The following is a 15,923-nucleotide window of genomic DNA, read 5'->3' on the forward strand; positions in this document are numbered from 1 at the left end:
TAATTGCTTCTCCCCCAGGGAGAGGGCTTCCTAAAATAGCCCATGGGTCCTCCCTAGGGTGCTCCTTCCTTTGAGTCTGTTGCCGAAGTAGAAACCCCGCACTTTCCCCCCCACCCTCTTCCTGCATTCAAGACTGCACAAGGTGTAAAAACATTCGCACAAAAGCACATCCCACAATTAAAGCTGTGTTGGTTAGGTTGCTTTCAAAGAAGTTTTTCCTTTCCTTTTTTTCCCCCCCTCTCGGAAGCCTCCTGCATCTCTCTCATGCTAGTTGAGCTTTAATAGGGTGGGGAGGAATGGAGAACTCGGATCTGTAATAGCTCTTCACTTGACTGCAGCCAGCAATAGCAGCGGGAGCAGTCAGAGATAAGAGAGACGGGAGAGAGGGAGTGTGTGTGTGCAAGGGAGAGAGAAGAGGAGAGGGAGGCAAGGAACTCGCACACACTCAAGCGGCCACTTTTTTTCCTCCCCTGCACTCTTTTCCCCCATCCTAGGATCCAATGATAGCTGGACAAGTCAGTAAGCCCTTGCTGTCAGCGCGGAGTGAAATGAATGCGGAGTTGAGAGGTGAGGACAAGGCTGCTACTTCAGACAGCGAGCTGAATGAGCCCCTGCTTGCGGCCGCGGAATCAAATGACAGCGAGGACACTCCCAGCAAGCTTTTCGGTAAGTCTGTCTAGGTGTTTCATTTCACTCCTACCCTGGTGTCCGGGAGAGCCATCCACACCCCACCCCTCCTCTTTTTTTCTTTTTTCCCTCCCCCTGTGGTTCATTCAATTTTCTTCTCCGTACCAAAGAGGATCTTGGCATCTTGGAGGGGGGTGAGCCTCCCCAGCAGATGCCAGGCTGGCTGGGAGGGTGTCTTCCAAACTTTTTCCGACCAGCAACTTCCTCCTGCCCCTGTGGACTGGTCAGATATTGCTAGCGTCCCCAGGCTAGAAATCACTGGGGGGAAAAAAAAAGAAGATGAAAATCATCATCAGGAAATCAGTTCCATTGTGAGAATTGGTTAACGTTTATTGAATAAATATCGACTCGGTTTCGGGTTGCTTCGCCGCCTTTTGTTAAGGGGAAGGAGAGTAAAGAGTTATTATCTGTAGTCAAAAGACCAAAGAGGGGAACTGAAAAAAATATCAATACTGGTCATTCTCTGCAGGTAAACAAAGGTGGCTCCTGGTATGGCTCAAAGACATAACATTTTGTAATCACAATTAGAATGAACGTCTCTTCTTTTACAAGCGTGATGAGGGAAGAAAATAGATCCATGGCATCCCTCCTCTCAGCCATTCCCCTTTAACAGATGTTTACAGCCTCGTCCTAAATGTGGAGGCAGCCCAGATCCTTTTTAGAAATCTTTGTTTCGTAAACAAAACAAGAACAAGCAGAGTGCCACTCCAGCAAAGACATCTGTCATTCAAACAGATGACACTCTGTAAGCCAACTCAAGCAATTGTGATCTCTAATCAGAAAGGGGACCAGGCTGTGTTGAGGTGTGTGACTGAGTGATGGATGGTGATAGATGTCTCTGCTGGAGAAGCACTTTATGGGATAGAGTGACATTAGGTTTTCAGAACACTTGTTCCTGAAACACTTGCTTTTAATAATTTCCAAGTGTTTATATACTTATGACACTAAATATATATTATATATGCACATATATAACACATACTAACCTGTTCATATTATATATACTAACCTGAGATATGTGTATATATACATATATATATAGATATAGATATAGATCAGGCAGAGAACAAGTTAAAAAACAGTCAAGTGCCTGAATTTTCAAGAAACACAGCATCATGGTATAGACTGCTTTTTTAAGAAAGTTATTAATTCAATTAAAAAGATAAGCTGAAAAATGCAAAACTATAGAAAGAAAGCACCTGAGATAGTTTGGCAACTTCAGGCTAGCTTCAAAAGACGAGCTTTCATCTGATTTTAAATACTCACTCAATCCAACATTAGAGGAGTGTTGCAGAGAAACTTTCTGTATCAGATTTTCTGTTGGTAAAATGCTGTTTTATACTTAAGAGTATAATAGATGCCAGTTACAAGAAATTTGGTCCTGTGACCCTTTCTTGGAAAAGCAGCAGTTTCATCTCTGACATAAATTTTCCATACCTAGGCATTAAGGTTTTAGCATTTTCACTCTCAAGAAATATTTTGTTGTAGTCTAAGTTTTTATCTGTGTAGGAAGAGTTATGTTCTAAAATACTCATTTCATTTCAAGGGGTTAGTGAGAGAAGGCAGATAAAATTGTAAATTACAGGAAGGCCAAAGTCGGCCTCCAGGTTCTTTGATGTTGAATATACTAATACCAAGCACTTTGACTTTTAAAATATAATCAATTATGAATTCAACATAACTGCAGATAATGAATTATGTGTTCTTAAACTTTGCCTGCGTTTTTTAAAAGTAAATGCTCTTTGTAGACTTTGACTTGAAACCCCAAATTGTTTTTTTTTTTTCCAAATAAAGCAGTTACTTTGACTTCTCAACATTTGTTTAGATTTTCCAATGTTGAAAATTGTCATAGATTTGTTATGTCACCTTTTACTGATTGGTGTGGTGTGTAGAGAAATAAGCTTTAAAAAAAAAATCCAAGGTGGGTGGGCGATCAAAGAAATTTGAATGAAAATTTCTTTGAAAATATATTTTTTAAGTGGAATCTTTAAGGAGTAAACTGAAGAATCATAGTGAAGTGTGAAAATCTTAGTAGATTTTAGATGATACTCGTCTTTACTTTTTGGAATGCTCACCTTCTGAGTCTGTGGCTGAGAACCCTACAAAATCTACATCTTATATCTAATATATCTTGTTTATTCACTTAATTTTATTCGATCTCTAGAGTGCTTTTTAAACACAATGTGAATATTTTCCAGTTTCTATTAGATAAAGTAGAAACCAGGAGATGAGCAGTTTTGAAAACTTAAGAAAAAAACTGAAGAAAATATGAGACAGACAGACTAGAAAGCACCCCAGAGGGATGCCTTTTTTTCCAAACTGATTTTACTGTGAAATTCTGATAGATGGAAAATTAAATTGAATATTTATCCTGTCCATTTCATTTAACAATAATCTTGCCATTTATTATCTCAATGTTCGTGCAGGTTTCCTTAGCTACTAGGTCTGTTCTGCTCTCACCTTTAAATATTATTGGGACTTAGCATTAGGAATTCCAGTTTATGTAACTGGCTAAAACTTTTTAGTATAACTCTCTCAGAATTTTTCACAACTTTGGCAACACTTAACTGATACTAATTTAATGGACGATTATTATTTGACCTGAGTATGTTCAAGTTTCTCATTTTTAATATATGATTATGATTATACTCTTCTCTTGGTAATGGAGAATTGCATTCTTCCTAAATAACTGAGAGCATCCAGGTTTATCTCTAAACAATGATTTTCTAACTTATTCTCTCAAACCATGCTTCATTTATAGCATTTTCCTTGTATTTTTGAAAACCAAGCTTCTGGAATGAAAGGAGACGATTAAGACAATTTTTTTGTGTTATGATCAGTTTACTTTTGTGGAGAGACATTTACTGACAGGAGACAGAAAGTTCCATTTTTTATTGTAACCGAAATTTCAGTATAAATAGAGTTCTTTGGAGCGCCGTCCTCGTTTTGTGTCTTGTTAAATTAGCAGTCCAGAGGACAAGTCTGTTTCTCTCACAGTATGACACCTTCAGCCCAAAAGTACAGGAGAAAGGCTAATACAGATGCCCTCTATGGATAAACAAAGGAAATCCCAGGAACCATTGGGCCTTTTATGCCTCTCCTTAAATTGCACCTCTGCACTCCGAAGCATCCAAAGGGAAACACATGGTGCAGACTCTTCAGTGCTCTGAGCGTCTCAGCACACCAGAAGGAGAAACCAGCGGCCATATGCCAGCCTAAGGAGAAAGTTCAGAAAAGGACCCTTGTGTTTGATAAAGTGATTACATCAGAGGTAATGTTTTGCTTAACTTGAACAGCCATGGAAACTAAAGTACACTTAGGAGAGATGAATTCACATTTCATTGAGAAACACGTGGTTAGCTCGTTCTCTGTGATATCATTAGGTAGTGCATTATTTGTTCTTGTAAAGACTGTGGAATAAGTCTTCCCTTTTCAGTTTCTGACTGTCATGCTAAGCTCTGAGCCGTAGGAAATAGTATGGAGGAAGAGTAGACTTGCACATCAGGAAGTATTATCAGAGAATCTGGTTCTGTGTCTCCCTGTGTTTCAGCTTCGTGATCAGATGAGTGATGCCACACAGGGCCAGTCATTTAATATGTGATGAGTGATGTCCATATTCGAAACCACTCAAAACTGGCCTTTGGCAAACAATCTCAAACGGAAGAGGTTGCTGTGTTTCTCTAGTGACATTTATAGCACTTGTGTCAATGTGGTGCTTCGTTTTTAGTTATGCCCATCAAGAATTCAATGTTCCACATTCAGTCAAGTTGGATGCTAAAATTCAAATGGTAGCATCAACAACTTGGTGAGGAAAATGGCCCCAGAAAGGATAAAAATAATATATATCCCTAGAAAAATATCTGTACTAAAGTTTTCCCATGCAGTCACAGCAGCAGAAGTGAGATCATATAAAACATGCCCTAAATATTTTCTCTCATATATATTTGAAATTCGAAAGATGATTTATTAACAGTCTTCCTCCTGGGAATATTTTTATTGTTTCAAGTTAAACCTTATGATTGCTTTTCTTGCAGTCCCAACTACCTTGGGTGGCTGGGTTAGTTGCTTACTTATACCCACTGCATGGGAAGTGGGCACATAGCTCTAAAGCCTTGAGCTGAGACATAAACAAACAAAAACATTTAAAAAACATTGTACCTGAAATAAAAATTGGTAGTTGGTTCTCTCTTACAATAGTGTGGGTTTTTAGGTTAAAAGCAATTGCTTGCAATGATACTTATAAAGGTGGGTATTTTCGGTGTCATTTATTTATGAACTATTGCAAAAGGATTGAAAGTTGGGTCAGCGATTCTTAGCCTAGAGAATGCACTCTCTATGGGGTTTTTCTTTTCCTTTCCTTTCTGTTATCTTTCTCATAGAAACATGCATTAGATTTTTTTTTTTTTAAGTTGCCATCCAGTTTGACTTGATTAGAATTTATGGCAGTGGAGTCATTTCCAATGACAAAAGGATAAAGAACTAAATTGTCTGTCACCCCTTGAGACAGTGGTCTCTGCAGGTCAGCATGGAGGTCATTGGTGGGGCGTTATAAGAACTGCGCTTTGTGGTAAAGCTGCCTCTCGCCTGTGCATTAGTGAAGGCCTTCATCATGGCATCACTCTGTTACTTTATTTAAACATCTTTCAATGTCTTGATATTTATAATATTCTGATAAAATAGGCTAGGGCCAAGGAATCAGTAATGGGGCTTAAGCCCAAGAGGGATTTAGCTGGGAGTTGATAAGGAAAATTCCCTAGAGAAATAGATGTATTGAAAATATGTACCATGCTTTGTACATGTTTAAAAGTTTCAATATTATGGCTATTGAAAATAAATACTAGTTTTTCACTGAGGAAAGTGTGCTTTGCTAGAAAAACCTTAAAATAACATCTTTTAAAGTCAACTAATCTGAGTCAGAGATTAGAGTTAACCAGTGATTTAAAAGAAACCAGTAGAAACCTCAATTTGCATAAGTAAGTGAGGTGCACGATAAGGTATTTGTCAAAAATCAATTCTGGTTTCATAGTCAAACAAGCCCATGCAGTGTTGTTCTCTGGCTGCTGAGTGGGGAGTGCGCCTTTAGAGGCATTTCTTAACATTTAAGAAAGTCTACTGCACCAAGGTATTTCTTTATAAAATCCCTTGTGTGTGCTTAGACAAATTAAGTTTAGTGTCCCTCCCCCCACCAAAAAGTATTAATATACTGCACTGATAAATAAATCCACTTTGAATAGCACTAATGTGTAAGCTTGGAAATAAAAATAAATTCCTATGAAGTGTCTCTGATGTTCAAACTCCTCACCATGTTCTCACTATATTACATTGAACTATGTTCATTTCTGTGGGGCACTGTGATGAACGAAAGTGCACCATATGTGACATAGATTGAGTTGGAACTTTCTCAGTGTTTTCTTTTTCCATCTCTTTGCCATGCCTATGGTACTGAGGTCAGACCTCTGTATAAAGACTGAAGTTCTATATTTCAGTATCTAAGGATGTTACTACTTCGTAATACATTAGTGAATCAAAATGCAGATACAAATTTACACTTTTTCTTTCATTTTGATTGCTAGAGTGCTTATAGTTTGTTGTCCTTGTGGTTAAATGGTCCTGTAAACAATTGGAAAGAAGATGAAGTATTAGAAATTACATTACTCTGTACCATCACCCCTTCGAATGATCCCTTTTTAGTATTTTTATTGTCTGGGAGGTTTTGATTTAAAGGTTACATGACATTATAGTATTTTTGTAGTTCATACAGCTTGGTTTATGTCATAATTAATAAAAAGAGGGGCATTCTGGATTCAGGCTCCCAAGGCTCAGCCCTTTGGTAGATTGTTTTCTTTTCTAATTGCCTGATTTAATGACAGAGTATTATTCTTTCCAAGAACTGACCAAATAAATATTTCTCCCACTTCAAAAATGAGATAGATATAAGTGACTTTTGGCAGTGGACTTTACTGGTTATTAGACAGTAAACAGATAATTTGTGAGAGAGCAGGTATTTTCTTTGATTGGTGACCTTGCTGGTTTATGTTTGGGGATTAATAATACATCAGACATTCACACATTAAAAAGAAAGTAGATGTGAAGGAGGAAGGATGAAGGATGCGGCTCTGCTATTGGGCTGCACCTGATTATCTGGGGCCTCCCTAGGAATGCGGGCCATCAGAGGAGCCAGTGCATTTGCCCAAATTTGCACCTGGCTCCACTTCTCATGTTTCTTGATTTTCTTATGCTAAAGAAAAAGATAGCAAAGTGTTTATACCAAACTGGCACCCTGTCAGGGGGCAATCTGTGTAAAGTTTCCTGCTGTCAGGTTAATAAATTTTTAAAAAATATCCGAAGGCAGAGGTAGCTAGAGAAAGCTCATAGTGACAGTTGCCATTCTCCACTGGATGGGTGGATGGGTTTCTCTTTAATATCCAAAGTGGCTCTGAAATTTTCTTGTTTATTGCCTTCCTAGGTTCTGTACTTTGCTGGTGTTTTTGTTCAGCTGTCCTTTTATGAAAGCCATTTCAGTCTTACTTTTTAAATTTTTTCCCATTTAAATTTCCAATGTCTTTTCTTTGAGAAGGAAATAAGTGAGCATAGTTTGTTTTGAAATGGTATTTTACAGTTGCACATATACCCTATATGATGAGCCTGAATGAGGTTCTAAATCCGTCAACACTGGGCTTTTCTTTGAAAATAGCTTCAAGTAATGTTTATATTAAAATTCATTCATAAAGTATTACTTGGGCTTTGACATTCTGGGGGCTTCTGATGAGGTGTGTTTATTAAACCTGTTGACCTGACTCAGTGTTTGAAATGTAAACTCCCACCTTCTGCTTCTCAAAATCAAGAGAAAATGTATCTAAAAAAAAAATGATACAAGTGAACTTATTTACAAAACAAAAATAGACTCACATAAATAGAAAACAAATTTATGGTTACAAAAGGGAATAGCAGGAGGTGGGGGGAGATAAATTAGGAATTTGGGATTAACATATACACACTATTGTATATAAAACAGATAAACAACAAAGACCTACCATATAACACAGGGAACTCTGCTCAATATTTTGTAATAATCTATAATGGAAAATAATCTGAAAAATAAAATATATATGAGTACATATAACTTTTGTAACTGAATCACTTTGCTGTACACTTGAAACAAACACAGCATTTTAAATTAACTATGCTTCAATAAAAAATAATATAAGAAAAACATAGTCCACCTTAAAAAAAAAAAATCAGATTGCCTACAAATATGAAACAAGGGCACACTAGTTTGGTTACATCTCTTACTTTATATTGTGACACTATTGTGAGCTATCAAAAATGGACCAATCCTTTTTAATGTGAACACAGAGGTCAGGAAAAGTAGCACTGAATCACTTTTGGTTGAAGAAATTTGTCACTCTCAGAGAAATAGAAATTAATGTTTTGAGTAAGTGCTCAAAGATCATTTTTAAAACCACCTTAGTCAAGGCACATAACTCCTCTTTTTAATCGTTAACTGATACTTTAAAAAAAAATCCTAGATGTTAGATGAATATTATATATACATTTCATTTGAGTTTTTAAAAGAGAGTCTAAGCTCAAACTTCTCTCATTCTTTTTTTTAAAGTGCTTTTAAGGTCTTAGAGTGGCAAGAACATACTGGTTTTTATTTTCATTAAAATGAAACAACAACATACCTGGAACAACATACCTAAAATAGTATGAGTCACTTTTATTAGAGGACTGTACTGCTATCAAAACTATTTGAAAATAGGAGAAAAAATGATCATATTACAATTAAAGAAACTAAGTAACATCATTACATAATTAAATACACTACATAGACTTAAGAGTTTCGTTGTACTGAAGACCATTTGAAAATGGGATTCTGTAATGAAACCTGTATTCCTTAAGATAGTGAATAATTTAAAACCTGCTAGTTTAGCCTGAGAATGACGTAAAATATTAAGATATTTTTAGGACATTTATCATGGACCGATGACACCTGACATGACACAATGAAACAATGTAATGAATGTGTTCTGAGTGCTTTATCTTTTTCTGTGAAATAATAGTATTTTCCAGATTGATGTATTTTTCAAATATCTTGTGTTATTTTAATTTCATCCTATTAATGAGGGGAAAAAAAACTCAAGTGAGATAAAAGTTTGTGAAAGTCAAGAAACCCATATTTAAAGATCAGTGTTAATACAGTGTTTTAAATTAACAATGCACATTTGCCATTTTCTTATCACTTCTGTATTTTATCTGTGTTTTCCTGCATTTTCTCTCTGAGGCACTACGAATGCACAGTGGCTGACTGTAACACTCCCCATGGAAAGCATTTCTGTCTGCTGTGTGTTCTTCTCTGTTCTTTCTCCTGTGTTTGTGTGATACTTCAAATTGTCTTGCTAAATTTGTACTATGCATGTATTTTCTCTATCACAATATTAAGAAAGGTATTCACACGTCACTTAAATGTCCTTCTCCCATACCTATGTATATTTTAAAAAATTGTTTCCAGATAAAATTAATAGCCCGCCAATAAAAGACAACTAGCTATATTATAGCATTGCTTCAGGCACAGGTGGGCTGTAATCCAAGTTCCAGTGTCTTCTTTGAAGCTGCTATTCACTGAGCAGAGGAGACAACAGGATTTCTCAGAAGTTGTGCAGTTTAATTCAGTAAAGAGATTTGGGCGTTTCTATGCATTTTGATTTATACGGAACAGATTTTAAAAACATGCAAAACTTGCCCATGCTAAAGAAGATTCTAAATATTGGGAACTTGAATATTTGTCTACTTGTGGGATATACATATGCTACAATGTAATATTTATCTTTTTCTTTTTTAAAGTAAAAGGCATTTGTGCAATAGGCAGTAAGCACAATTTTGGTTACACATTTCTGTAAGAATTACATGTGCCTAAACATACATTTACATATACACATAGCAAGATATGATGGGTGGTTGATGCATGAAAAGAAATCACATTTTAAACATTTACTTTTAAAATAGTGTGGTGTAATTAATCTCCTTTTGCCGTTCTTGATGGCCATATATGTGGTGATTTGTCTTTTCATATCAATATGGCAAGATCTATTTTTATAAATTAATGGTTTGGGGTTACTTATTGCATGAGAGAATCATCATGGTTAAAGTAGAAAGGGGCTGAGGATTAATTTGATTAAAAATGCAAACATTTGAAGCTGTTTAAAAAGCATGGAAAATTATTATTACACAATGAATTCTTGCAAAACCAACCAAGCATAGAAGAGAATAAAAAATCAAATAGGAAAACACATTTTTTTCCCATACTAAAAAGTGTACAGATGCAGAAGTGGTTTGTAGGATGAAATGCCCTTTTCCCAACCTGAATTTTTTTTCTTTAGCGTATCTAATTTCATTTAGTAAAACACTGCAGAGTAGAAATGTGTCCAAAAGGAAATATCAAATTTTCAAAATGAGAAGCATGAAAGGAATATCAAATAAAGCTAACACTTTAATGGCTCTGTTTAATTATATTTATGTACTTCACTGTTATGTATGCAGGGGTAAATATTCAAGATAGGGATTACTTGATTTTTGTGGGAAAACTTTCATGCAGTTTTGGAAAGCAACATGCACCGTTGTTTTAGATGTAGATTAGCTCATCTTATTCTGACTTCTAAAATTAAGGCAGATTTTATTCGTAAGAGCTACCTGAGGAATTGCTCAAGTTTTTAGCTATACAAGTCTATTTCTTCACTTTAGTCTTGACTCTTTACTTCTCTGGTTGTATTTTATGCTCATAATAATTCTGCAACAATTTAATAGGAATCTGCAGACAATCAGTAAAGTGTTGAAATTAAGCATTACTTTAAAATGAATGAATGTCTACAGCTCCTGCTTTAAAACAAACAAACAAACAAAAAACTGGTCAGATTGGAGATTGCTGATGGCATTGACATGGTTGTATTAGTCTAGGATGGTAGCTACCTGTCTTGTTGTCTGTAGTGTATCAATATGTTTTTATAATGATACAATAACCTGAACCCTGTAACAGTTTATGGTCCTTTTGAGAATTCTTATGGATTCTTAGAGTGACGGAGGTCTGAGAAAAGATCTTGAAAGCTTTCACAAAATCTGGCGAGGTGACAGAAAGCTAGCACGACTGTGATTTAGCTGCTAAGGAATCCTATTGACTGGGAACATCATTAAACTTTTAAGTTAAAACAAAAATCACAAGACAAATGGTAGATATGAAGGGCAAAGGGTACCCAGAAGGACGGCAAAAATTAAAAAGTGCTGAAGGGTCTGAGATAAAAGGCAAAATTCAGCAAGCTCAATGTTGATCTGAGTATTCTACTTAGTAAAAGGATTTTTGTTCATATACTGTTTGAGTAGTGCCATGTGCCCTGGAAATCGGTATGAGTACATTTCCTTCCTGGGATCTTTCAGACTTCATGATTGCTTTTTTATTTTCCCTGACTATTTTTAGTCAATGATAAATAAAAAACTTGGATTTTGAATCTGGCACCCATGAAATATAAAACCAGAAGCAGCAGGAAATAACCAGGACGAGTAACTTCACATCAGTTTATGCCCACAAATATCAATCTTCTTAACATTGGTAATACTGCTAATTTCTCTGGGCTTTTTAAAATACACTTCCACATGAGCTCTCAAAACCCATAAAAGTGTGGCATGTAAAGTAAATTGTTTGTCACTTGCCGATGACCTGCCATATTTATTGTCAGGAGAAATGGACATTCTCTGGAAGAGCAGTTGTTAAAGGCCAAACAATTTTTAAAGATGGCAAAGATGCGTGAGGGTTTTCCTTTTCCTAACAATGAGCCACCCCTTCAGACATCAAAAGACAAGATAATAAGACACTTCAAGCACAATTCAAGATTATATTCAACATCTAAAGGCTCATCTCTTGTCAGTTTGCATTTACTCTCTCAGGGATGTGATGCTTCTATCATCTTTCTGTCAAGAGGAGTCTGGCAGAAGAGGCGAGGGCTCTCATTTCACACACTTAGGGTTTTTTATCAAATAGCCCACACTCATTCTGATTCAGCCAAAATGGGGGGATAATTTGAAAAAGGTCATGCACAAGCACAAAAATCTCATATTGATTTGTGTGATTAGAAGGCATTAAAATTGCACGTTTATGTTAGTTGCTGAGATATTTTGTCAGTTTATTTGGTAATACACTTTTGCAGCCTAGAAAAAAAAAGATGACTTAAAAATTTCAAATAGATGGCTGAAAGCTAAAATTGTCTCCTTTAATGTAACCATGTTTGAACATTTAACAAGTGAACGTAAAAATGATTTAATGCTTTTAGTATAACAATATTTGAAATTAGCTTATATAATGAAATACTTCATGCAATGTAAAGGCAAAATAGCACAGTTTTGCCTATCAGAGGAGAGAAATATATATGTGAAATTATTTTTAAATACTTTAACAATTGATTTCATATATTTAATATAAGATAAAAGATGACATTTTCAATATAAATGTAATTATGAGGTTAGTTTATAACGGTTATCAAATTTTTAACATTTTGTACTCTTTGAAATTACAATGCTATTATATTTGTCATTTTATGCCATTCTTAGTATATATACCCTTTTCCGGAGAGGGTACTAAAGAATAAATAAAGGAATTTTAAACTTACTATTATTATTCTCTGTTAAAATTCATCACATTTCCTCCTTTGCTCTTTGACACTCACAAAGCCATACAAAGAAACATTCTATTTTTATTTTTGGTGGTGGGGCGGGGGCAAGTCTATAGGAGTTAGAGGAACCAGTTTTTCCTCTCAAAATAAAACAGTTGATGAAAACAAAACCATGATATCCTGGGATCATTTCTATATTAAATCTTTGAAATTACTTCTAAAAATTTTCATCAACTCTATGTGTCTTCATTTCTTACATTTTTCTTCTTTGCAGTAAGTGTTTTGAAAATGACCTTAGCTTTGTGCTACTTTCACATATCAAAACAAAGGAGGTGTGCATATATACAATGTAATTACGGCATGGTGTAATAGAATTAAAACCCATAATCTCTCCTACTTATTATATGAGTCTTTTCTTTACTCTACGGTTTACGCCTTTAACAAATTCAACAGTCAATTCATCGATTCAACAAATATTTGTGAGTATCCTCTTTGTGGAAAGGAGCTGTATTCTAAGGACTCAGTGGAGAATCATCAGAGAGAATCAATCACCTAGTCCAGTTCTGCCACTACCAGGATGCTGAGGATGCAAAAATGAACAAGACAGGGTGGCCCCACCAGTAAATAGCCCACAACCAACGCTATACACTGACATTCTATATTTACTTCTTCATGTCATGAGACTCTTCAGGAAATCTTAATCTTCAGTGTTATGCATTCCAGAAGTTATTTATTGGTCATAACCTAAGAATTTAGAAAAAATATGACCTCCAAAAAGTGAGAAAGAAGAGAGGATTATGAAGTAATTCAGGCCAGAAGACATTCATAGTGTTTGCATTAATTTGGTGCTTATGATTTAAAACAAATGTGATTCTTTGCAATTGTCTCTTAGTCATATCCAAAGGATAGATGAAGTCGGTTTATCTTTTCCTCTCCTGCTTTTACAATCCTTCCAAGATTCTTGTTTGTTTATTGTACAGTGTAATATAATGGGCAAGGTTCTGGAGTGAGCTGGTTGGATTTGAGTCTGGCTCTGCTACCTGTCAGTACATTAAAATGTTTAAGCCTTAGCTTGTGTGTGTTAGTCGCTCAGGGGTGTCGGACTCTTTGCAACCCCGTGGACTGTAGCCCACCAGGCTCTTCTTCCATGGAATTTTCCAGGTAAGAATACTGGAATGGGTCACTGTTCCCTTCTTCAGGGGATCTTCCTGACCCAGGGATCAAACCTGGTTCTCCTGCATTGCAGGCAGATTCTTTACTGTCTGAGTTACTCGGGAAGCCTTAGCTTCCCCATCTCTAAATGAGTTACTGATGGGACTTACTTTATAGGAAAGTCTTGAGGTTGACATGAGATGACATGTGTAGAGCCCTACTGAGTGCCTGTAATGCAGCCAACAAACACCAGCTTACCACACTTTATTAAGAGTTGAAAATGAACTTGCCATTGTCAGAAAGAATTTGATTAATTCTTAGCAACGGATATCCAAAAACCGACAAGCAAAATTGTGAGGACTTTGGAATGAGCCATGCTCTGGGAAGCATCAGCCCCCAAAATTTTCTTGGCCAGAGAAAGATTCTGTGCATCTTTCATTCTGATGACAATACCCTTCCTTCTTTAGGAATGTGAGTCACTGCTTTCTCCCAAAGTCTGTTGAGGAAAGGATTCAGACTTACGATAGATTATGAGCAGTTTCTAGAAGGGACAGTACTTGATGATCTTCATCTTGAAGAGCATGTGGGCCAAGTGGTGAGCAAGGGTGGAGGGACAGTTCCATATCCTCCTCTTTTCTAAATTTGAAAAGTTAAGAGTATGTGATTCTTTCAAATCATAGAAATTTTAAAAATAATTTTGGCAGTGGGACGTGATATGAAACCATATGTCTGTGGGCGACAACAAATGCTTCTCTAACTTGTAGTTCAACTGGATCGCCTGGTGGTGGACTATGTTTGGGTGGCATTCCTCTGAGGTGGACAGTTCTCTCTGATGGAACTCACCACTCTAGGCCAAGCAGTTACTTCTTTACGCCTTGACCACATTGTAGCCAAATGAGGAACATAGCATTGGCCTCCAGTTCAATGCTCAGAGAGTTTTAGAAGATGCCTGTATGACCTTATCAAGGTGAACTACGCAAAGTTGCAGAGAGAGTTAAACATCCCATTGAAGTCACATGAAGCTAGGGGGAGACGATACAGCAGAAAGTTAACCAGGGTTCAAATCACTGCTCTTGGCCTATGCTCAGAGCTATGCCCCTTTTGTCTCTTGTTTCCTCTTCTGTAACACACGAGCTTGAGTGACAATCCGATAGGGTGTTAAGGGGACTTCCCAGGTGGCACTCGAGGTAAAGAACCCTTCTGCCAATGCAGGAGACATAATAGATGTGGATTCTATCCCTGGGTCCGGAAGATCCTCTGGAGGAGGGCATGGCAACCCACTCCAGTATTTTTGCCTGGAGAATCCCATGGACAGAGGAGACTGGTGGGCTACAGTCCAAGGGTTGCAAAGAGTTGGACACGACTGAAGTGACTTAGCGCACACTCAGGGTGTTAAAGATTACATAAAGGAAAACAAGTTAGGTGCCTGCTCATGGGAGTGTTTAATAAATAGGAGTTACTTTCCTCTACTTCTTAGACCAAATGTATCTTTCTGATATTTAGAAGTGACCTTGTAGAGATTCTGGATCAGATATTAATGATCAGATGAGGCAGGGGTTTTGAATGATCAGATCTGCTGTTTGAATTTAGCTTTCTCCACAAAAGCCAAACTTCAGCTGAAAATGAAGACTGTAATCTCTGCTCTAGAAATAAAGTAGATTCAGTTAGGTTATGAGTCTTTTCCACCCCAGTGGGGAGCTCTTTTTGCCTCCAAAGTCAAGCACTTCTGTCCTAATGTTAGTTGTGTGTTGATGAGGTATTGGATACATGGCTGCAAATAGAAGTCCATGATGTCTTCATACCTTTGGAGATTTTTATAGCCAATGTTTAATTAGGACTTTCTAATATTCAAGAATGAACTCTTCATATTTTTTTTAAAAAGAAATAAACCAAAAACTAAGATAACAATCTCAAAACTCTTTCAGTACAATACCACTAAGAATTGAACATGCTGTGAATATTTGAATAGGTTAAATTTACATTTGAAGCCATATTTGTGGAAAATGTATTACCTTTATTAAGGATATTTAGAGACTTTTGGCTGAGATTAAGAAAACCTACTTGCTTTTATAGATACCAGAGTGGTCAGGATCACCAAGGGAGAATAATTTCTCTTGTTGTTACCATGGTAACCTCACTTATTTTTAATTATATATTTATTCATGCATTTTGCACATTTATCAGAAATTATTGACATTTCTTAAACAACATATTAATGTGTCAATTCATGTCAATAAATAAGCAGTGATATTGAAAAATATTAAATCATGCTTTCAGATCGAATTAATATACATGGTTGTGTTCATATTAAGCAGAAGAGACAAACTCTTCTTGAAGCCAGTGGCAATGACCATCCCCTTCATATATAATGTGTCTATTTGACAGTTTTGACTTTCTTCTCTGGATGTATAGATTATTTTTCCCTTT

General features: G+C 36.3%; 1 protein-coding gene across 3 annotated transcripts in view; it reads left to right on the forward strand.

The window, feature by feature from the left end:
* The first annotated feature begins 238 nt into the window (after positions 1-238).
* The window catches only part of POU6F2 (POU class 6 homeobox 2), a 387,868-nt gene continuing 372,183 nt past the window's right edge, over positions 239-15,923 (forward strand). For all 3 annotated transcript variants that reach the window (XM_070466661.1, XM_070466666.1, XM_070466672.1), the window contains exon 1: positions 239-666. In XM_070466661.1, coding sequence (XP_070322762.1) covers positions 501-666 — 166 coding nt within the window. In that variant the 5' untranslated portion in view covers positions 239-500. The remainder of the gene's footprint in view (positions 667-15,923) is intronic.

This window comes from Odocoileus virginianus, chromosome 1 (genome assembly GCF_023699985.2).
Source record: "Odocoileus virginianus isolate 20LAN1187 ecotype Illinois chromosome 1, Ovbor_1.2, whole genome shotgun sequence".
Classification (NCBI taxonomy): domain Eukaryota; kingdom Metazoa; phylum Chordata; class Mammalia; order Artiodactyla; family Cervidae; genus Odocoileus; species Odocoileus virginianus.